This window comes from Zingiber officinale, chromosome 1B, assembly GCF_018446385.1.
Source record: "Zingiber officinale cultivar Zhangliang chromosome 1B, Zo_v1.1, whole genome shotgun sequence".
NCBI classification, from domain to species: domain Eukaryota; kingdom Viridiplantae; phylum Streptophyta; class Magnoliopsida; order Zingiberales; family Zingiberaceae; genus Zingiber; species Zingiber officinale.
Genome location: NC_055986.1, coordinates 131873919 through 131898191, shown reverse-complemented (window position 1 = coordinate 131898191; position 24273 = coordinate 131873919). Strand labels below are relative to the sequence as shown.

The following is a 24273-nucleotide window of genomic DNA, read 5'->3' as shown; positions in this document are numbered from 1 at the left end:
TATGGCTTATAGTTATTATGTGTGTGATTGGACCCTTGGACATGTCAAGGGCATTTTATTGTGTGTGCATGATTGTATTATAAAATACAGCAGGAGCTGTATTTAGTTTTATTAAGATTTTATTTTTGATCTAGATACATGTACATTCCTTTTATGGAATATAAGATCAAAATGTAAAATTCTATTTATGTCGCGGATCTAATCTTGCAAAGCGTGGAACCTTCGAAGGACCAGAGGTGCAACTAGGAGCAAGATGGATGCGACAGCTAGACCCGATAGCGGTGGCCAAATATGGCAGAGCTTGGGATGACAACACACGGAGGATAACTAGAGATAAAAGCCATAATAGTTGAAAATTAGATTTTCTATTTATTGCTTTTATATTATGTGTGCATGTTGGTTTACATATTTAGTAGGCTAGCATAGTTAAAATTCCTCATTTATAAATAACTAAGTGGGAGAGGGATTTTTAAGTAAATCCCATGGTCTCCATTACTGGTTTGTAAGTGATGCAAACAAGCTTGCGCGTTGGCTCTGAGTGCCTTCCTCCATAACGGATGAGCTTGTTTGTGGATCACTAGAACAGACTTCCATTTTTGGATGACTATAGGAAGTTAATTAAGAGCGTGTGATCTTCCCCAACGGAAGGGGCATAATCTTATTAATGGACTTAGTGTCAAGTAATGGTATACACTTAGACACATCTAATAGTATCCTCCCCATCGGAGTCACTGCTATTATTTGTGTGACCAAATGAAACCAACTATTAATTTGTCATAAAACTAGGTTGACAAGATAATAAAATTAAAGGGTTAAAACCCTCTTACAAATGATTGATTTTGTATACGTCCACACTAACGTGGCATACAAAATTAACGGTGTTTGAGATAATTTTATTTGTCATAAAGATACGTTGACAAGATAGTTAATGGGTAAAACCCTCCTTTTACAAATGTTGAATTTGTATACGTCCACACTAACGTGGCATGCAAAATTCACGGTGTTTGAGGTGTTGGTAAATTTAAATAATATTGTTTGAGGAATCAATGTTATTTTAAATTCAAAGAGTTTTGACCAAATATTTGATCAAAGACAGATCAACTATTAATTTTATTCGTCATAAAGTAAAGTTGACGAGATAATAAAATTAATGAATAAAATCTCCTCTTCGATTTTGTATACACAAAATTCATGGAGATTTTAAGGAGTTGATCTTGACCAAATGTTTTTGTGATTCTTAGGATGTTTGTCAATCCCTAGTAATCATACTATAGAAAAAGACTTAGTAGTCCCAATTGTAATGATTGGAAATAGGACTTGGACATTAAGGTAGACTGTCTTCTTAGAACTAAGAACAATTTAGGTGTATTTAATTCATTAGTTGAAACATGTCTAGTGGTGTTATCTACCAGAACCTGGAGTGTAGATACAAGATGCCATTAATCATGTCTGCAATTCATTGCAAGGTTCCAGGAAACCCGATAACTAAATGAAAGGTAAATCACCGTCCACATGGGCACTACTGTAGTTATTGCAGTGGGAGATGTTTATCCTTTGATAAGAATAAAATATGGATTTTAAGTAATTGTCTTTACGTACCAAGTTTAGAAAGAACCTGATTTCAGTTTCTAAACTATTATAGATATTATGTCTATTTTGATAACAAAGTTGTTATCAAGAAAAATAGGAAAGTTATCTATTCTGGTATGATGGTTGACAATTTATAATCCAATAAACTCCCACAATGCAACAAATGAAATTAGTAACACATCTTCTAATTTTAAGAGAAAGCAACCTTCGGAAATGAACCAATTATATCTTTGGCATCTAAAGCTAGGTTATACTTGAGTAGGATTCATTGGTAGCTGATGAACTTTTGGGTTCATTGGTAGTGGAAATCTTTCCAACCTACGAGTCTTATTTGGAAGGAAAATAACCAAGAAGCTTTTAAGTCCAAGGGGTATGGAGTCAAAGATATGTTGAAAACGGTTCATTCTGATTTGTGTGATCCTATGACTATCCAGACAAGAGGTAGTATTGAATATTTTGTCCATTTAATAGACAACTATTCAAGATACAAATAAATTTACTTAATGTACCGCAAGACTAAGTACTTTGATTAGTTCAAAGAGTACAAGGTTGATGCGGAGAAATGTTAAAGTAAAAAGTCACTATGGAAGATCGTAGTGGCAAGTACCTCTTGAGAGATTTTAGGAGTCACTTATCAGAAGTTGGATTTCAATCCCAACTAACTGCATCTGGTACACCCCAACAGAATGGTGTAGTAGAAAGAAGGTAAAGGACTCTTATGGAATAATTAGATAGATGATGAGTTATTCAGAAAATTACCAAATTTGTTTTAAGGATAAACTCTGAAAACGAAAGTGAACATAGTACCTTCCAAGTTAGAACTCTCTACTCATATAGAATTGCTGAATAGGTGAAAACCTATTTTGAAGCATATTCGGATTCGGGTAATCCAGCACATATGTTAAAGAGAGACAATGATAAGTTGGATAGGAGTTCACTTGTTTGTTATCCTAGATAAACAAAAGTAGGTTTATAGTCTTAAAAATCAGAAGGTCATTGTTGGCATCAATGACTGATTTTTAGAAAAGGACTATATAATGAACCACGTGCTCATAAGTAAATTTGTTCTTAAGGAAATAATAAAGGACATGTCTAACCTAGTACCAACTGTACAAGATGAGATACCACAAGAAAACTGCAACACGTATCACAAATGATACACAATTGCATAAAGTGTCTTGTCACAGTGGGAGGGTAAATAGGTTCATGTTTTGGGAGAGTTTTTGGACTCGATCCCTGAAGGACATAAACCTGATCTCCGGACAAATGACGAAGCACTCCAAGATAAATATGCAGCATCTTGGCAAAGAGTAATGAATAATAAAATTAGAATATATGTATTCTAATAAAATCTGGAAGCTTATAGAACCACCAAGTGGTGTAAAATCCTTTGGGTGTAAAAGGTCTATAATAGGAAAAGAGGGATAGACAGGAAGGTTGAAACCTTCAAAGCAAGGCCTGATGAAAAAGGAAACTTTTTTCACTGGTAGCCATGCTTAAGTCTATCCGAATTCTTTTATCTATTTGGCAAGTGGATGTCAAGATAGCATTCCTTAATGGAAGTCTTGAAGAAAGCATCCATATAAAGCAACCAGAAGGGTTCATTGCAAAGGGCTGAGAGCATCTTGTGTAAAGCTCAATCAGTCTATGGACTGAGGCAAAGCTTCAAGGTCTTGGAACATCCGGTTTATCAAAGTAATTCAGACCTATGGATTTATTTAGTAACCGGATAAGTCTTGTGTATACAAAAGGTGTGATGGAAGCGTGGTGGTATTTCTTGTACTATACGTAGATAACATTTTTGGTAGTTGGAAACAATATCAAAATGTTGTCAGAAGTAAGGGTATGGTTGTCCAAACAATTCGATATAAAGGACTTGGGAGAATGTATATATTCTTGAGATCAAAGTAATAAGGGATCGCAAGAAAAGAATATTTTACTTATCCCAAGCTTCATACATCGGAAAAATCCTTGCTCGTTTTAAAGCATGCAAAACTCCAAGAAAGTTTTCTTACCTTTTCAGGATGGAGTAACTTTATCTAAAGATATGTCTCTGTAGACATTAAAGGAGATAAAGGAAATATAGGCAGTTCTTTATGCTTCGGCTGTCGGAAGCCTAATGAATGCTATGCACGAGATAAGAAATCTGTTTTGCCAAGGGCATAGTTGGCAGATATCAAAGTAACTCTGGACAAGGACAGTGGACTGCAGTAAAGCATATATTGAAGTACCCTAGATGCACTAGAGATTATATGCTAGTTTACAAGGCAGTTATTTTGGTCCTTGTGGGTTGCATGGATTTTGACTTCCAATCGGATAGGGACAATAATAAGTCAACCTCGAGGTTTTGTGTTTACTTTAGGAGGTAAAGTCATAACTATGAAAGAGTGATAAGCATAGGTGTTTTTCTGGACTCCACCATAGAAGTTTAGTATATGGCAAGCCTCTGAGGTAGCCATAAAAGCTGAATGACTCAATAACCTCAAGATAGACTTAGATATGATTTCTGGTTTGTCCAAAGATTATTACAATTTATTGTAATAATATTGGTGCAGTAGCAAACTCGAAGAAACCATAAGTCTATAAAGGCAAGTAAACACAATAGAGCGCAAGTACCACCCAATACGAGAAATCGTATAAATGAGGAGAAGTTGTTGCTGCCTAGAATGCATCAGATGATGACCTATAGATCTTTTCACTAAGGTCCTTAAGGCGAGAGCTTTTGATGGACATGTTGAAGGGTTGGGAATCAGATGTATGGCAGTAGATAGCTTAGTCTTTTAATATAAGTGGGAGATTGTTAGAGTGTATACTAAAAGCCTAGCTTTTGGTATAAATATTTATCTAGAAATAAGAATCACATTGGTCAAATGTCTACATTTATGATAAATGTAGTTGTTCAATTAATTTATATTGTAGATAACATGGTGTGTGGTGTCACACACAGAGGATCATGTTATCAGTACCTTATAAATTATAAACAGTAGCTCACGACCATAATGGAAAGGAACAAACCATTGGAAGGTCGTAGTGTAATTAGGTATTAGTTTATCTTAACTATATAATTACACTAGTACACTTAGAGTGTATTGAGTAGGACCATTAGAGGTCGTTTCTTTTATACTGACTTTATAAAGAAACAAAGACCTCAGTTATTATGGAAGTATGTGCTCTTAATCTTAATATAATAACAAGCACATATATTTGATATTTATTTCTTTAATTTATCAATGGGTGAGATTTAGTTCGATGAATCAATAAGCCCGATAAGTTGGGAAATGATATCACTTATAGTGTGTGTTGTTGATTATAGAAGGAAACTGTGTCCTAGTGATCTAGGTTGAGAATGTCCCCAAGAGGAGCTCATAAGGATTGTCATGTTAAACCCTGCAGGTGGACTTAATCCGACATGACGATGAAGTTGAGTGGTACTACTCTTGGAGCTAGATATTAATTAAGTGAGTTGTCAGTAACTTACTTAATTAGTGGATATTTGTTATCTTAAACACAGGGAGACTAACACACTCATAATAAGAAGGAGCCCAAAATGTAATTTGGGATTGGTGCGGTAGTTCAATAATAGTTCTCTAGTGGAATGAATTATTATTGATAAAATTAAGTTGTGTGTTCGGGGCGAGCACGGGATGCTTAATTTTATCGGGAGACCAAAACCAATTCCTCCTCTCGGTCCCTATCGTAGCCTCTAGTATATAGAGATTTATACCCACCGCATACCCACCTTCTTACCCATCCAATGGGGCCGGCCAAGCTAGCTTGGAACCCAAGCTAGGGCCGGCCAAGACCAAGTGGATGAGTCAAGTAGGTGGCCGGCCAAAGCTTGGGTCCCAAGCTTAGGTGGCCGGCCACTAGAATATTAAAAGGATTTTTATTAAAATTATTTCTTATGTGGATATCATGATTTTAAAAGAGAGTTTAAAAATTAAAAATTTCCTTTTATAGTTTTCTACAAAAGATTAAGAGAAGAGATTAATCTCTTTCCTTATTTGTAGTTTAAAAGGATGGTTTTAATTTTTGGTAAAAACTTTCCTTATTTGTAAATCATCTACATGTTTAAAAGAGAGTTTAAAATTTGAAATCTTTCCTTATTTGTTGATTAAAGGAGGATTTTAAAAAAACTTTCCTTTTTAACCATATTCATGATTTAAAAGAAAAGTTTAAAAATTAATAATTCTCTTTTATTAGTTTCTACAAAAGATTGAGAAAAGATTTGATATCTTTCCTTATTTGTAGATCAAAAGAGATTTTAATTTTTAGAGATAACTTTCTTTTTATCCACATGTTTAAAAGAAAGATTTTAATTTATTAAATTTTCTTTTTATAAACCAATCATGAAGGGATTAAATTATTGGAGAAATTTTATAAATTTCTGGAGACAAATTAGGAAGTTTTAATTAATTAAAACTCTCCTTGTTTATAGCTTGATGGTGGGCCATGTAAATTGAGAAAAGGAAAATTGTTTTAATTAAATAAAATTTTCCTTTTCATGGCAAAAGAATTAAGGAAGTTTTTAATTAAATTTCCTTATTTGCCAAGACCAAGGATTATAAAAGAGGGGGTAGAGAAGGCTTCATGGTGAACAACCTCTATTATTTCTCTCCCTCTTTTCCTTGGTGTTGTGGCCGGCCAACCTCTCTTCCTCTCTTCCTCTTGGTGGTGGCCGAACCTTCTCTATTGGCTTGGAGCTCTTGTGGTGGCCGGATACTACTTGGAGAAGAAGAAGAAGAAGGAGAGAAAGCTTGTATCCCTTGGAGCTTGGTTGGTGGAAAAAGATCTTCATCTTTTGGAAGCTTTGTGCTTGGCCGAAACTTGAAGAAAGGAGAAGAAGGTGCTTTGGTGGATTCTCCTCTCGGAAGATCGTTGCCCACACAACGCCCGAGGTTAGAAGAGGAATACGGTAGAAGATCAAGAGGTCTTTCTAAAAGGTATAACTAGTATTTTTTCTTTCCGCATCATACTAGTTATTTTGGAAATAATACCAAATACAAGAGGCTTACGATTCTAGTATTTCGAATATGTTTTCGAAGTTGTGTTCTTTTGTTTTTTTTCCTTGTGGTTTGATTGTTCTTTTCGGTTAACCTAAAGTTATTTTAGGAAATTAAATATTAGATTTCTATAAAAGGTTTTGTCTAGTCGGTGGTGGTTGCTCCCATATCCAAGAAGGCCATGTGCCTCGCCACGTCAGTACTGGGAACCAATTATGGAAATTAATATTTAATGGAATTAATAACTTAAGGTGGTTTGGGTCGAACGTGTTAAGTTCCGCAGGAGATCCAAGTCAAAATCTAAAAGAACAAATAGATTAAGTTTTGGATCAAACGTGTTAAGTTCCGCAGGCGATCCAAAATTTAATTTAAAAGAACACATGGTAGCTAGGAAAAGGTTTAGACCTTTGTACAAAATTTTTGTACAGTGGAACCTCTAGGCTTTCCGAGTAGCAACCAGCAAGGTATGTTCTCGGGGTGTAAATCAGCAACCACCCAATTCGCGGGGTCGCGAACTGAAGTGCGCTCGGGGCAAGGAAGGGGTAATGGAAAACCATTGGATCTAGGGAAAGCAAACACGTTCTCATCCCGACAAATCATCTTCATAGCAAGACAAGAATCGATATCGATCTTGTCATTACCATGAATAACCTCTAATCCATCAAGCTCACAACCCAAATTGAATGCCACTTGGGTGATCAATCCTCCAAACACTATCATCCCCGAAGATGCCCTAGCTGCCTTCCACAAAGTTTGCAAAAAATGAAACCCTGAATCAAAATCAACTTTATTTAACATCGCCCAAAGAGAATAAAGTTCTATCTTCTTAACCACCCCATCGCTCTCTCCTTGACCAAAGATCATTTTACTCATCACTCTGTGAAGGTATCTAAAGGTCGGATTTTGCATCCAAGATGCTTTGGCTCTAGAGGGTTCATAAGGGTCTTGTAATCCAGTAATCGACATCCAAAATTTGTTCCACTTAATACCACCATCAAATCCACGTGAACCACTAGTAGGTAACCCAAAACAATCATTAAAATCACTAAAAGTCTACTAAACTTCTTTATTCATCATTCTAAAAGTTATGACCCCTGCGTAGTCATCCTTAAAAGGAAATTTAACATCTATCGAGATCAAAACTTCAAGAACTAGGCGGGGGTAAGTCGGTGCATGGGTGTACATTATATCGTTCCAATCTAAAGCACTAATCATCCAATCTATGCCATCCCTAATTTCTATCACATCCATAGTAGTGGGATCCATATATTTAGTGCATAAGATTTTTCTAACAACAATAATATCATATCTAGCTTTTTGCTCATGATTTCTAAAAATAATATTGAACTCATTTTCATTACCTTCGTTGTGTGCCACCCTTTTTCCTTTGCCTTTTGAAGTAAGAACCTTCCCTTTGCCTTTGTCTCCTCCCAGTGCATCTCCTTCGCCAGATCCACCGCTTCCTCGATGAAGTCTCTTCAAGATCTGCGACATGGTGTAAGGCTTTGAGGAGTTTCTTGTGGAAATGGGTCTTGAGAATGGAAATAGAGAGGAGAAGGAAGGGAAAATAGGGAAGTTTCTTCTCTTTTTTCGGTTTTGTGGCTTGAAGAATTTTTAGATCTGGATGTAGATCTAAACGAAAGTGAGCTCTAGAGGTGGGAAATCAAGGATTAATGAGGTGTAGTAGAGAGGAGAAGGATTTTGGGAGAGGGGGAGATGGAAATAGGGTTTCTTGGAAAAGGAGGCGGTGCGCACGGGTTGAGACACGCCTGTGTCTTATAGACACAGCCAAGTCCAGCGACATGTCGCACGGCCGTGGCGATTGGCACAACCTCTTCCTTTCTCCCCTCGGCCAAAGTGGCATGGCCATGCCAATTGGCATGACCCCTGTCTTTTTCTCCTCTGTATGAGTCGTATGGTCGTGCCATTTGGCACGACCTAGATTCTCTTCCTCTCTGGCAGGGCTGCACAGTCGTGCCAATTGGCACGACCTTTCTTCTCTGCACAAGCCACATGGTCATGCAGAGTTGCATGGCCCGTGGTTGTAGTCTCCACGTTGGCTTCACACGACCGTGTGAGGTCACACGGCCAGCTCCCTTAAGCTCATAGTGATTCGCTCTTCATCATTTTGGCTTCTCCATCGCCTCCACGCCCATGAAAACGCTCATGGCCAGCTCGTGGGGGCTATGCACATCCTAAAAATGAAATACCCAAAATAAAATACTAGACTAAAACTCACTAGAGAGATAGAACGACAAAAAGGAATGATGAACTAAAATGAAAGAAAAATCCTTGGGTTGCCTCCCAAGAAGCGCTTGTTTTAGGTCTTTAGCTCGACCCCGTTGCAGTCAATGTGGACTAAACCCGTGGAAGGATGGATCTCCTCCTAGGTTAATGCTCCAGCCTGCGCCTTCAGTTTCGCTCGCGCAGAACAAATGTACTTAGTGTTGCTTGCTGGAGGGGAACTTTCATGGAAATTGCACTCCTCGACTTTGTGTATGTTGATCTTGCGAGAATTTCCCTGAGAAGAGGGGTTGCAGATGGAGGAATCTGATAAATCAAACTTGATCTTTTCTTTGCCGATCTCAAGGATAACCTGTGACTTTTTACATCGATGATGGCTCCAGCTGTGCCAAGGAATGGTCTTCCAAGGATTCTTAGGGTCTTCCTCCATATCCAAGATAACGAAATCTGTGGGAACTATACATCCACCCACTTCAACTGGCACATCTTCCACTATTCCCATTGGGTATCTGCATGAATGGTCAGCTAAAGTGTAGTGCCATAGTGGTCAATTTAATGTTCTAGAGGCCCAGCTTCTTGCATAGAGTACGGAAGTAGGCTGACGCTGGCCCCCAAGTCGCAGAAAGCTCTCGGTATGAGTTCAGAACCAATTTTACACGGTATGAAGAAGCTTCCTGGATCCTGAAACTTTGGTGGAGAATTCGCCATAAGGAGAGCGTTGCAATTCTCTGTCAATGTCACGGTCTCGAAGTCGCCTTTTTGTCTCCTGTTAGATAAAATTCCCTTTAAAAATTTCACGAACTTCGTCATTTGGTGCAGCACATCTATCAATGGTACTTCTATGCAGATTTCTTTGATCTTCTTCAGGAATCGGTTGAACTCTTCGTTTTTCTGGGATGCTATAAGCTTCTGAGGAAAAGGGATCGTCTGATTTTGTGGGGTAGCTTAAAGAGTTTCTTCAATCTTTTTAGTAGCCTCTTCTCCATCCCTGTTTTGAGTCTGATTGGGCAATAGGAGAGAGGGCTCCTTCTCTGAGTCAAGCTCCTTCTGAGTAGTGATTTGAGGGTCTCCCATAGTACATCCGCTCCTCAGCTCAATGCGGTTGCATTGTTCCACTGGATTTAAATCTGGCTTCCCTGGAAATGTACCTTGTGCTCTTGAGATAGACTGAGCTATCTGAGCTATCTGGCTGTCTTGCATCTTCTGGTGTTTTTCAGAGTTTTCCAGCCTCTGAGTCAGTTGTTTGATCTCATTCCTCATCTCCTTTTGCTCTGAGAGAGCTTCCTTAAGCATCTTTTCAATCCTGGACAATTGTGAAGGTTGCTGTTGTTGATAGGTTTGTTGTCCAGATTGGTGGCTCTATTGCCCAGGTTAATAATTCTGATGTGCTGGTCCTTGATCCTAATTATTCTGATATAAGAAATTGGGGTGATTCCTCCATCCAGGGTTGTATGTATTGGAGTACGGATTATTCTGCCTCTGATTGTAGCTGGTTATTGCATCACACTGCTCAAGTTGGATCATCTATGCCTGTATCGGCCCAAAGGGGCAGGTGTCTTGAGCATGATCCGTACCTCCACAAGTGTCACAAACACATGCTATTGCATTAGCTGTGTTGTTCCCCGTGGCTTCAAATTTCTTGGTCAGAACGTCCAACTTTACAGACATCGGTGTAACTGCATCTACGTCGAATTTTCCTGACGCTTTAATTGGATTCCCTGTAAAAGAGCAACTGGATCTTTCAGATGTCCATTGATGGTGGTTCTGCACCACATTCTCTATGATCTCTTCAGCTTCATCGAGGCTTTTGTTCATCAGTGCTCCTCCTACTGCAGAATCAAGAGATACTTTCGTGTGATAATTTATCCCATTGTAGAAGGTGTGCAGAACCAACCATTTTTCAAGGCCATGATGGGGGCACTATCTTAGCATACTCTTGAATCTGTCCCAAGATTCAAATAATAATTCTGAGTCTATATGTTTGAAGCTGGCAATCAGGTTCCTCATGTGAGTAGTTTTTCTAGGTGGGTAGAACTTATCCAAAAACTTCTGCTCACACTACTCCTAGGATGATATGCTGTTCGCTAGAAGGGAGTTCAGCCACTGCTTGGCTCTGTCTTTCAGGGAAAACCTGAAGAGAAGTAGTTTGACTGATTCTGGAGGGACCCCGTTCACCTTCATAGTGCCACAGATCTCGTAGAACAGCTCTAGGTGGTGGTTTAGGTCCTCATGTGATCCTCCTCCGAATTGATTTTACTAAACCATGTGGATTACTGCAGGCTTGATTTCAAAGTTGTTGGCCTCAATGGGTGGTCGGGTGATGCTGGACCAAACCCCTCGTGCATATGGTGCCGCATAATCTTTCAGCAGTTTGTCAGCCATTTCTGAGGATTCTTGTGCTGCTTGGAATGCCTTCTGTAGATTTCTTCTCCTCAGAAAGGTCCTATCAATCTCTGGATCAAAGGGTAGTAGCTGTCCTGAAAGGTTAGCTCTACGCATGCAACAATAAGATATGAAATATGATAGCGAAATAAAAAAAAATAAAAAAAAATGAACGCAGAAAATTAAGAAAGGAAAAGAAAGTCTAGTCTAATCTAATATGATTTTGCTAATGTTATAGACGCAGTCCCCGGCAACGGCGCCAAAAACTTGTTATGAACCGCAAGTGCACGGATTCGTCGTTAGTAATAAAAATATTGATCCCACAAGGACTGGTTATAAGCACTAGCAATTATTCACTAAGGGTTAGCTAGACTACCAATGGTTGTGAATGGTCTAAGGAAGAAAAGTGGGGAAGAAGAATCGAGAGCTGGTGCGTCGAAGTGTTCACCTAGTTATGAGGAGTTCTAGAAGGTCGGTTTAGTTGTGGTGATATTGATGTGTCTCATTTTATCCTACACTCATTGTCCTTTAACATGCAATTGCCGGAAGCTAAAGCGGCTATTCTTAAGTACCAGAATAAAAAAGGACCCTAAGAAGTCCTATTACGATTTACCCCTGTCACTAGGGCACCTCGGCAAATCTTGAGGACACGACCCTAATTGGTAAGTTAAGAATAGTAGTTAAGAACTAAGTTTGGTCTCTCATTTCCTTGAGGAGAATTTGCCTCTCCCTTCAAGGAAGTATCCTAGATGTCCGTGAACGGGTTAGCCTATCACTAGGTCCCCTTGGGTGTACGATCTAGGGATAATCCCTCTACGAGGTTAACAAGTTCTACACAATCAAGCAACATGCAATTGAGACAAAGCATAAAAGATCATCCAACGAGTATAAGCATAATACGAGTTTTACATCAAACCGAACCACAACTACTCCCTAGTCCTAGAACAAAGAATCTACTCCATAAGTGTTAGAGAAATATCCAAAGACATAATGTAAATAAACATACAATCTTCAGACACGGAGAAAGAAAGAAAGAATATGCTTATCCAATGACGACGAGTAACCTTCGGATCAAATTCTCCACTTTTGGAGTCGATATGGTGGTGGAAGATCGCTGGACGGAAGTCCAAGACGGCTTGGGATGGCTTCAAGATGTTTCTCCAACTGACGGCTCGCTTCCCCGCTCTCCCCCCTCGAGAAAAAGGGTTAAAGCCCTTATATAGACTAGGGTTCGACTGCGGCGACACGGCCGTGCCAAGATGGCACGACCGTGTTTATTCTCTTCTCTGGTGGCGCTGCACGGCCGTGCCAATTAGCACGGCCATGTGGTGTCTGGCCTCAGTGCCTAGGGCACGGTCATGAAAGGATGCACGGTCGGGCACTTCCTGGTCTCGGTCAAGGGGTGGCACGGTCGTGCAGGGTGGCACGGTCGTGCAGGGTTGCACGGCCGTGTGCTGAGCTGCCTCGGTCTCAGCTGCACGGCCGTGCAGGGTTGCACGACCATGCACTTCCCCTCTTCGGTCTGGTCACATGGTCGTACGAGATCGCACGACCATGTTCTTTGACTTGTTCCGGTGCTTTGATAATCGCCGTTTTCGCTCCGAAAGTTGTCCCTGTCAACATGAAACCAAACAAAGAGCAGATATCCGAACAAAAGAGTATATATAATGAGTACAAGATGAAAGAGGCGATCATGCAACGAATATGTATGCATAAAGTAAGCAAATGTGCGCTAAAATATGCGTAAATGATCATAATATTTGCGCACATCATATCACTATAATAAGAATGTCATATGCTCATTACTACCCGAAAGAATGCTAAGGCAATCGGAACGCCTGTCTATTCGGACGCGAAACAATCTACTGAACTGAGGTACTACGGAGAAGAGCAGCGGAGATCGACTGGGTTGGGATTCGCGGTCGAGCGACTCACCCGTTTGGCTAAACAGTGGGACCCCTCCTATATCTTGTAATTGTTGGGACCGCGCTGGCCGTCTAGAAGGGGGTTGAATAGCTCTGTAAAAATAAAAAACAAACCCTTCTCGATCTTTCAAAACACTTGCATATAATTAAATAAAAGACAATAAACAAAAAGAAAGAGGCGCAAATATTTACTTGGTTATAACTGGGGATGTTGTTAATCCAAAGAATGAAGCGCACTAAATATCTCCTTCAAGTGGAGAAGCCTCTCACAGCAATGAAGCGCAGGAAAATAAATAAGCTAAACTAAAAATGAAGCACACAAGTGTTGAGAATAGAAATGCTTGAATTGATGAATAGATTCTCGACCAAGGCTGTATTTATATCCTTGGTCGGGATGCCTGGAGGGTTCCAGGCGCTTGGGAAGGGGATAAAATTTTTTCCCCTTTGTAACGGATTATGTTTGATCGTGATCTGGTCAAAATCCAGTTTCGGGCGCCCGGACTAGTCCGGGCCCTCTGCTCCGGTGATACTCGCCTCGGTCCGGGGTCTTCTGCTCCGGCTCCGCTTGCTTGGGTGATCTCTGACATCCAAAATAGGGCTCACCCGAGCCCAACTTCCGGCCTTCTCGAGCAGGCTTCCTTTCCGGCTTCTTGTCCCTCGGAGTCGTCGCGTGCTTCCTTCTCGTCTGCCAGCATACTCATCCGCAACTCTTCGTCCCTCAGTCGCACCTCGTGCCGACCTTCTCGCTAGCTGCGTCTCTTGCTCCTCGAGTAGTCTTCCGCTCCGGCTTCTCGTCCCTTGAAAACACCGCACGCTTCCTTCTTGTCCGGCAGTGCACTCTTCCGCAGCTCCTCGTCCCTCAGACGCACCACGTGTCGTCCTTCTCGCTAGCTGTGTCTTCCGCTCAACTTCCTGTGCTCCTAAACTCTTGCACACTTAGACACAAGGTTAAAACACAACAGGACATAACTTAACTTTGTTAATCACATCAAAACAACCTTGGGATTCCAACAGTAATATCCCTCTGGAAGATAACACCTCTGACAATAGGGCAAGGCCAATAGGTAAATCGCACAACAGAAGATTCTACTGTCATGTCAGGGATTTGCACGCCCTATTGATGTATGGTGTCATAGACACTTTTCTGGCAAGTATTTTCATAGAACAGCTGGGAAAGTGTGTCTGCGCCTTGAGGAGTGTGCACATTGGCTACTGTAGCACTATATAAAGGGAGGTCTATGCACCAGTGGAGATATGTGATATTCATTATTTGCGCTTGTGCTTTCACTGCTACTACGTTGCTTCGCCTTCTTTCTACTTTTCCGGTGACTGACTTGAGTATCGGAAGGTCAACACCGGGGACCCCTTCCCTAGCCTAGAACTGATATTCTGTGTGTTGTAGATCAGAACGGAGTCTTCACAGGGTCAATAGAGGAGCCACATCTCAAGCTAGCCTTCTTCATGATTTTTAGACAGGATCATATTGGCGTCATCTATGGTAACGTAGCCTATATCCAAGACGTGGAGATGGAAGACGTTGGACGACTCACGACGGTGATACTAGACATGTTGATACAAGCCTAGGCTGCCAAAATGGTAGAGCAGCAACAACAGGTGATGGCCTAGTGCCAAGCAAATGAACTCGCGGCTTCAACAGTAGGACCGCAGGCCGGCTATAGAGATCGAGCGGCAAAATAAGAAGCCGACCGACACATATGGGGATGCGTCGAATGCGCTAATCCCCTTTCATCAGGCATTGCTCCACACTCCTTCGAGGAACAAGGCCGAGCAAACAGGGAGCAAGGTTCCTCCTCAGATGATGTTCCCTTTCGGGATGGGCGGAAGGGGAAAGTGTCAAGGACCGATAATTCTCCCAAACAGATCAACCGACAGTTCTCTCAAGGGATCCTTGACGACCCACTACCCCGACATTATACTCTATTGACGATCGAGGAATCTAATAGGACAACCGATCTACAGAACCATCTAATCAGGTTTGATAACACAACCACACTCCATCAGTACACCGATGGAGTGAAGTGTCAAGTCTTCCTTACCACCCTATCTGGATCAGCGCAACGATGGTTCAAACGAGTGCCGATCGAATCAATTCATAGTTTCAAAGACTTCCGAGCGGCATTCCTTCATCATTTTACCAGCAATCGTCACTACTAAAAGACGAGTGTTAATTTATTCGCTATGAAGCAAGGACCCAAGGAGACGTTGAGGGCCTACATCAAGCAGTTCGACTAAGTGTCCATGGATATCCCATCTATCGCCCCAGAGGTATTAGTGAATGCCTTCTCACAGGGGCTTACCGAAGGAGAATTCTTGCGCTCACTCATCTGGAGGTCGTCAAAAGATTTCGATCACCTACTCAGGTGCACCACCGAGTACATAAACGTGGAGGAGACCCAAGCGGCATGAAGGAAGGAAGTGCCCGCTGAGCAAACTACTCCTGAACGGTAGCTAGCCAATAATCACCAACCACCGAACCTTCAATCGGGAGTAGCACAGCCACACCTGGAACCCCGAACTCATGTCGTGCAGCATGTAATGGTAGACCAGCTAAAAGCTACGAGAGGTAGGCCATGGACACTATCGTTTTGCTCTTTTCATCAATCGGCGATGCACAATACACGGGGCTGCTACGACCTAAGGTCAGTCTCAAGACGACTAGTTCCTCCAGGATACCATCATCGCTCACCAACTCTCGATCAACATCATTGATGACGGTCGAATAGGCAAAGAGAAGAAGAAAGACCAGTCGCCGAGCAGTGCCATTGCCAGCCTTAGCGAAGGGGAAATGCAAGTCCTGCCTGAGCTTAGGCTGAGCGGACTAGACCCTCAGCTCGGGAGGAGAAAAACTGAAGCAATGCTGCTTAGGGCGAAATCAGAATGATTATCGGAGGCTAACCGACGGTGATTCCAATCAGGCAAGGAAGTCGCATGCTCGGCGACTGGAGATACATGTTGTGAGATGCAGCAAGGAGAAAGTCAAGGGACCAGAGATCAGCTTTGGCCCTTGAGACCTAGAGGGGGTGGAAATCCCTCACGATGACACTTTAATCATTTGAGCGGTAATAGCTAATTACATTATTCACCGAACTTTTGTGAATACAGGCAGCTCAATGCAGTGAATTTCATCTTCAAGAAGGCATTCGACTCGCTGCAAATCGATAAGAGTGAATTACATCCTATGACAACCTCGCTGTATGGGTTCACAGGCAATGAGTATTGTCGATCGACGAGGCTCGGCTGGCCATATCACTCGGAGAAGTGCCTCTCAAGAGGATAAGGACTACAAACTTCATCGTGGTGAATGCGCCATCCGCCTACAATGTAATATTGGGCCGACTAGCCCTAAATAAGTTCTGAGTCGTAGTGTCCACCTTATGCCAGAAGATCAAACTCCCGGTGGACAATGCGGTAGGCAAAGTCAAAGGTGACCAATTAGCCACTCGGTGGTGCTATATCTAGATGGTCAAACTAGAGGTGAGGGCCACGCGGAAGATTCAGCATTGGAGGTGAATACCATCACAGAAGAACCACCCGCTCTGGTCTATGAAGAGAAGGAAGAAGTTCATATCCATCCTAGCCGGTCAAAAGCCACGACATTTGTCATCGCCAACCTAATAGACGAGAAGAAGGTAGAGTTGGTGGTCTGCCTTAGGCGAAACCACTATGTGTTCACCTGGTCAACTCATGAGATCCTGGTCATTTCGCCAAGCGTGACTCAGCACGAGCTTCACGTCCGACCGGATGCTCAGTAGGTGAAGCAGAGGAAGAGGGACTTCAGCTCGAAGCAGAATCAAATCATCCGAGCGGAGATAGAAAAATTACTGAAAGTCGGTCACATCTGTGAGGTGTAATTTTTTAGCTAGCTGGCCAACGTCGTGCTGGTCTCTAAGACGGATAACAAGTGATGAGTCTACATCGACTTCCATGATTAAAATAAACCTTGCCCAAAGGACTTCTATCCTCTGCCTCGAATATATCAAATGGTGGACTCTAGAGCAGGCTGCAAGCTGATTTTGCATGCTCGATGCATACTAAGGATACCATCAGGTGCCGCTCTCCAAGGAAAATCAAGAGAAAGTCAGCTTCATTACGACCGACCTACTGCTATAATGTAATGTCGTTCGGACTAAAGAACATCGGTGCCACTTATCAAAGACTAATGAACAAGGTATTCCTATGACAGATCAGCCGTAACATGGAGGTATATATTGATGACATCTTAATAAAATGTCTCCGAGCTACTGACCTTTGCACAGACGTTAAAGAAACTTGTCAAACCCTAAGGACGTATAGAATCAAGATGAACCCGATTAAGTGCATGTTCGGAGTAAAAAGTGGTCGCTTTCTTAGTATTATCATCACCGAACGAGGAATCAAGGCAAATCCGAGCAAAGTGAAGGCACTGTAGGACATGCCCCCGCCCCACAACTTGAAGGAGGCCCGATGGATAACAAGACAGATCATCGCATAATCAAGATTCATCTTCAAATCGTCCAACTGGAGTCACTCGTTCTTCAAGATCCTGCAACGCGCAATGAAATTCCAGTGGGACGCGGAATGTGACAAGGCGCTGGAGGAACTTAAGAAATACCTTACCTCCCTACCTGTACTGGCCAAGCCCAATGTAGGAGAGTCACTCTGGATTTATTTATTATCCACAGAGCATGTTGTTGGCTCGTCGTTGGTGTGGCAGAATAGCTCTGAACAACAGCCGTATACTTTCTTAGCCATATATTGAAAGATGCAAAATCCCGCTGTATTGGTCTCAAAAAATTAGCATACACGTTAGTATTCGCCGCTCGGAGGCTTCGCTTGTACTTTCTCTCACATCCCATCATGGTAATGACTAATAGTACATTGGGAAGAGTCCTCCTCAACCCAAAAGCATCCAGACGGCTAATCAAATGGACCACCGAGTTGAGTGAGTTTGACATACAATATCAATCACGGACGATGATTAATGTTGGTGCGAGAAGCATCCGACGATCGAACCTGAGTTTTGATAATGGCAAAGGATTCAAAGTTAAGGTGTGTTGTGATCTAACGTGCTTGACTAAGTGTTTCAGGAAAGTCCTAACTGTGGTTAGGTAGGTAAAAACCCAAGGGGGTGGTAACCCTAGGTTATAGGGGGTGGTAACCCTATGCGGAAAGTCTTGGCAGGTCGAAGGCTTCAGGCAAAAGTCCTAGGGGGTGGTAACCCTAGGTGGAAAGTCCTAGTGTCGCGAACCAGGTGAAAGACTGGACTAGCCGGGAAGCGGATGTCCAGCAGAAAGTCCAGAAGTTTCGAGTGCTGAGCAAAAGTCTAGTCGATCTGGAGGTCGTACTGGCAGCAGGTAAATCTCCTGAGTGGAGTAGGTGAGGACGCGTTCCCCGCAGAGGGAACAGTAGGCGTCGGGTCGACCTAGGGTTTCCGGTCGGAAACTCGAAGTCAGACTCGGACAGTCCGGAGACTGTCAAACTTTCACCTTTATACTATCACTTATGTGTTATGAGTTAACTTTGTGCTATAGGGTATTTTTGTGTTTAACATATCTTACAGGGACCAAAGTGCAAAATTGACCTCAGATGAACAGTAACGAGGCGCCTCCATGGAGCTTGGAGGCGCCTCAGGTGCAAAACCTGAGCTGGCTGCAAAGCAAGCTTGGAGGCGTATTGAAGGAAGTCAAGGCGCCTTGGACAGCTTGATGAAGGCGCCTTGGACAGCTTGTTGAAGGCGCCTTGGAGAGGCTGAAGGCGCCTTGAACCTGATAAGGTTCGACCAGTTTAGCCCTTATCTCCGCGGCTGACTCGGCTCATTCAAGGTGCCTTGGTGAACAGTAGAAGGTGCCTTGAACACCCTTTATAAGGGATCTCGACCAGCAGCTCACAACAAGCAATTCCACGCGAACTTTCTGCTACAAGCTGTGTACGAGACGATCCCGAAGTGCTGCAACGACACTCCGACAACCCGGAGCTTCAGATTTACTCTTGTGTTGTTGGTATAATTTTTTTACTGCTTTGAATTGTAATTAGTTTGTAATAGTTTTTACGAGCTTATAGTTGTTGCCCACGGAAAGCGATCAAGGATCGCGGGCCTTCGAGTAGGAGTCGATCAAGGCTCCGAACGAAGTAAATTCTCCTAGTCTCTGTGTGCTTGTTTTCTTTATTCCGCTGCATTTTAACTCTTACGCCTTTACGAATCGAAACGAAATAGCCGCGAGCGCTATTCACCCCCCCCCCTCTAGCGCTTCTCGATCCAACAATTGGTATCAGAGCGGGGTAGCATTGATCTGGTGCAACCACCAATCACGCAATTTTTTCGCGGTGTTTTAAATTTTTCGGAGTCAACTGAAATTAGTACTATTACTATATTCCAGTTTTTTTCGTTCGTTCGTATCAATTTTGCCCAAGGTTGGTGCAACACCACTCGAGTTAGTTCTCTTTTTAAGTCTTTACTCCCACACAGCTAATCCAAGACATAGTCTTGGGACATATTTTTTTTATTCCTTTTTGCATATTCTCTCAATGGCCCAACAAGAGGGTTTCAGCACTGTCCGTCCCCCGCTCTTCTCTGGAGAAGATTTCGGGTACTGGAAAGGACAGATGGAGACGTTTCTAAAGATCCAGTTCGAGATGTGGATGATCATCCGAACTGGATTTCAACTACCGACTGACACTGATGGCAAACCTACTCCCTGCGAAGACTAGGAACCCTCCCTCATCAAGAAAGTGGAAGCCAACGCCAGAGCTACCTGCACCCTCCAGTGTGGATTGACCAAAGAGGAGCTCAACAGAGTTGATCCATTCTCATCAGCAAAGGAGCTTTGGGAAAAGCTGATTGAACTTCACGAGGGAACCTCCGACACAAAGGTGAGTAAACGTGATTTACTACTTAATAAATTATATAATCTAAAAATGCAGGAAGGTGAGACGGCGAGTTCACTACACGCAAGAATTCAAGACATCCTCAACTCTCTACATGGAATCAGGCAAAAGATAGAGAATCGGGGCGTCATAAGGTACTCACTAAACTCATTTCCGAGGAGTACATTGTGGGCATCAATGGTAGATGCCTACAAAGTCTCTAAGGATTTATCTAGTATTAAATTAGATGAATTATTCTGTGAGTTTGAACTTCACGAGCAGACTAATGCACAACCAACCGAGAAGGGGCTTGCTTTGGTTGCAGGTACCAGTCGAATGCGCGAATCGAGATCACGATGAAGAACTGAACCAGAGTCAGAAGAAGAACCCAACTCAGATGATGAAGATGAAGAACTAACAACGGAGCTCATGAACCTTGTGAAGAGACTCTACAAGAAGAAGAAAGGCTTCAACAAGAATGACCTAAAGAAGGTAGTCCAATCCAAGGAAGCCCAACCAAATTCTAAGGTAAAGTTCGAAGTGATCTACTACGGGTGCAACCAGAAGAGGCACATCAAGGCCAATTTCCCTAATCAAAAGGATGAGAAGAAGCAAAGAAAGAAGAAGGCCCTAAAGGCGACGTGGGACGAATCCTCAGAAGAAGATACCGACGATGAACTCGATCAGACAAGTTTACTCGCACTAATGGCCCTGGACCAGTTCGACGAATTCAAGAGCGAGACCGAGTTGGAGACCGAGTCCGAGCGAAGCCACGGATCCGTATCCGTTTCCGAAGGGCCTAATCCCTCTGTAAGTATCCCTCGCCTTAATAATCTAGTCAATTATTTGTTGCGCAAACTAGCTAAGTCGAACCTTAAGGTCAAGTCACTTCTAAGGGAAATAGTAGTCCTTAAAGAAGTGACTAACTCTAAATCATTACCTGACCAAGTTCAGACTGGAAATTCAACTCAAGTTCAAAAACTTGAGGAAGCTAAGAAAACTCTGGTCTGAAAAATCAGGTCAAGAATTTAAAAAATACTTTAGAACGGTTTTCTTTAGGTTCCAAGAATCTTGACTTAATTCTTGGACACAAAAAGCCGTTTATAATAGAACTGGGCTAGGATACAAAACCAAAAAGAAATATAAATCTTATTTATCCTTAATAAACAAACCAAATAGTAAGGTAATCCAAGCATGGGTCCCCAAGTCCAAATTGGTCAATCAAGTTGGACTTGGTCAATACTGGGTCCCGAAGGATCAAATACACTACCTCGATAGGTCATATCGAGACTATGATACAGGGGGAGTTAACAGAAAAACCATTAAAATTAAAATTTAAAATTCAAAGTCAAATTCAAAATCAAATTAAAATTAAATTAAATGAAATTAAAATTCAAAATTTAATTCAAAACCCTTAAAATTAATTTACTTGTTGAACCCAAAGTTAAACCTGAATCTAACACAAAGTTAAACCAAACCCTTAAATTGAACCTCAATTCATCTCACAAAAATTATAGAATTCCCTGATCGAAAATTTAGATCGGGTGAGATGACTAAGGAATTTAAAATTCAAATTCAAAATTAAACTCATTTAATTCAAATTCTATAATCAATTAAAAATCTTTTAAAACTTCTTTTAAAAATCTTTAAAACTTAATTTCAAAATTCTTTTAAAAATCACTAAAACTTAATTTCAAAATTCTTTTAAAAATCTTTTCAAACTGATTTTAAAAATCTTTAAAACTTAATTTCAAAATTCTTTTAAGAATCTTTTCAAACTTATTTAAAACTTAATTTTAAAATTCTCTTAAAAAATCTTTTCAAAATTATTTTAAAAATCTTTAAAACTTAATTTCAAAATTCTCTTAAAAAATCATTTCAAAATTATTTTAAAATCTTTTAAAAAAAAACTTAATTTTAAAATTCTCTTAAAAATCTTTTCAAAATTATTTTAAAAATCTTTAAAACTTAATTTCAAAATTCTCTTAAAAAATCTTTTCAAAATTATTTTAAAAATCTTTAAAACTTAATTTCAAAATTCTTTTAAAAAAATTATTTCAAAATTATTTTAAAAATCTTTAAAACTTAATTTCAAAATACCATTAAAAAATCTCTTAAAAATTATTTTAAAAATCCTTTAAAAACTTAATTTCAAAATTCCTTTAAAAAATCTCTTAAAAATTATTTTAAAAATCTTTAAAAACTTAATTTCAACATTCTCTTAAAAAATCTTTTCAAAATTATTTTAAAAATCTTTTTAAAACTTAATTTCAAAATTCTCTTCAAAAATCTTTTCAAAATTATTTTAAAAAATCTTTAAAACTTAATTTCAAAATTCTCTTAAAAAATCTTTTCAAAATTATTTTAAAAATCTTTAAAACTTAATTTCAAAATTCTTTTTAAAAATCTTTTCAAAATTATTTTAAAAATATTTAAAACTTAATTTCAAAATTCTTTTAAAAAAATTATTTCAAAATTATTTTAAAAATCTTTAAAACTTAATTTCAAAATTCCTTTAAAAAATCTCTTAAAAATTATTTTAAAAATCTTTCAAAACTTAATTTCAAAATTCTCTTAAAAAATCTTTTCAAAATTATTTTAAAAAATCTTTAAAACTTAATTTCAAAATCCTTTAAAAAAAATTTCAAAATTATTTTTAAAATTAATTAACTTAAAACTATTTTCAAAATTTAATAAACTTAAAATTATTTTCATACTTAATAAACTTAAAATTATTTTTAAATTTAATTAACTTAAAATTATTTTTAAATTTAATTAACTTAAAATTATTTTTAAATTTAATAAACTTAAAATTATTTTTAAAATTAATTATCTTAAAATTATTTTCAAAATTTAATAAACTTAAAATTATTTTCAAAATTAATTAACTTAAAATTATTTTCAAAACCTAATTAGCTTAAAATTATTTGTTAGAAATCATTAACTTAAAACCTTTTCAAAATTAATTTTAAAAAAAAACGCGTGGCGCTTATTAGAGGCGCCTCCCATCAAAGGGAGGTGCCCTAGCAAGCGGCGGGAAAATTCCTGCCGCATCGTCTTAAGGCGCCTCGGATCAAACTAAGGCGCCTCAAACAAACCATTCAAGGCGCCTTCATCAATTCTAAGGCGCCTTCAACCTCGAGTTTTCCCCGAACAGAATCCTTTCTGTTGCATTTTTCGGCCGCGTTCCACACGATTTCCGCGTGCGATTTCTAGCAACCAAGGTGCCTTCAACCCGGTTTTTCCTCTCCTTCACCTAGCAATGCCTCCTAGGTATAATCTCAATACTTTCCAATCAATTTTTACACAATATTTGTGTTTGTTTTGCCAATTTTTGTGTAAAATGCTTTAAAATAGGAAGCGTCGTCACGTTGATCCTACTCTAGCTAGACTTCCATCAGCATATATCAGATTCCCTACTGTACATCTTAGGGATACCTTTGCTAGGTACACCTTTGATCCTATCAAACCTAGATACGTAAATAGGACCTTTTTTACTCAGTTTTGCCAGCCATCTATCCAGATGATAGAGCACTATTAGCTGGACCAACTGGTTTACTGCACTGATACAGTAAATCAGGAATTATGTGCACAGTTCTATCACAACTTTGAGAGGGTTGATGATAGTACGTACTCCACCAGAGTAGTTGGCACTGACATTGAGCTTACTCCCACTTTGTTACGCACCACCCTAGGACTTAGGGCTTCAGAGTCTACTTTCCTATGCTACCCCAGTAGGGAACTGTCATTTGGCGATTCCTACTCCCATATTACGTTAGATACTATCTATACGTATTTCTTCGGGGAAGAGAGACCTCTTGGCCTGACTGAGTTCAGGTCCGTCTCTCTTCGGGTTCAGGACTATGTGATGTATAGGGTCCTGACAGCATGTATTTTACCGATCTCATCTTGGGATGTCCCGAAGATGCGGTCTTCACACTCATTTTTCTTGTACGCCTTGTGTCATCGATTAGATATCGATATAGCCTTGCATATGTTCCAGAACATCATTTGTGCATCTGGGACAGTCACTTCCAAAATAGTACACATGCCCTATTGTCATATTTTGACATGCTTCTTTTCGACCATAGAGGGCATAGATGTGACCAGAGGGACAGTCATCCCTCTAACCATATATGACGAGATAGGGTCCCGCAGTTGTAGACTAGCCCATGCTAAGGTCACCGCTGATGGAGTTCTAGCCTGGACAGGACGACCATAGCCAGCCGCTGCCCCTATCGCTCCAGAGGCTGAGGATATACCAG

At 40.3% G+C, this 24273-nt stretch overlaps 1 protein-coding gene and 1 pseudogene across 1 annotated transcript; one reads left to right on the top strand and one right to left on the bottom strand.

The window, feature by feature from the left end:
- Window positions 1–8716: 8716 nt before the first annotated feature.
- Window positions 8717–9647, bottom strand: LOC122042278. Its single transcript, XM_042602304.1, has 3 exons — window positions 9427–9647; window positions 9190–9346; window positions 8717–8788 (listed from the first exon to the last, which is right to left on the bottom strand). The coding sequence occupies exons 1-3, from the start codon at window positions 9645–9647 to the stop codon at window positions 8717–8719; spliced, it is 450 nt and encodes a 149-aa protein (XP_042458238.1).
- Window positions 9648–10740: 1093 nt separating this feature from the next.
- LOC121994642 lies at window positions 10741–10812 on the top strand (annotated as a pseudogene).
- Window positions 10813–24273: the final 13461 nt, after the last annotated feature.

Excerpts from the sequence above, each read along its gene's own strand:
- LOC122042278 (XM_042602304.1), bottom strand. The coding sequence starts at position 9,647 with ATGACGAAGTTCGTGAAATTTTTAAAGGGAATTTTATCTAACAGGAGA. Across the intron at positions 9,347-9,426 it reads GCCAGCGTCAGCCTACTTCC|ATACCCAATGGGAATAGTGG; the intron begins GTACTCTATGCA and ends CCATTCATGCAG. Across the intron at positions 8,789-9,189 it reads ATCGATGTAAAAAGTCACAG|GATGTGCATAGCCCCCACGA; the intron begins GTTATCCTTGAG and ends TTTCATTTTTAG.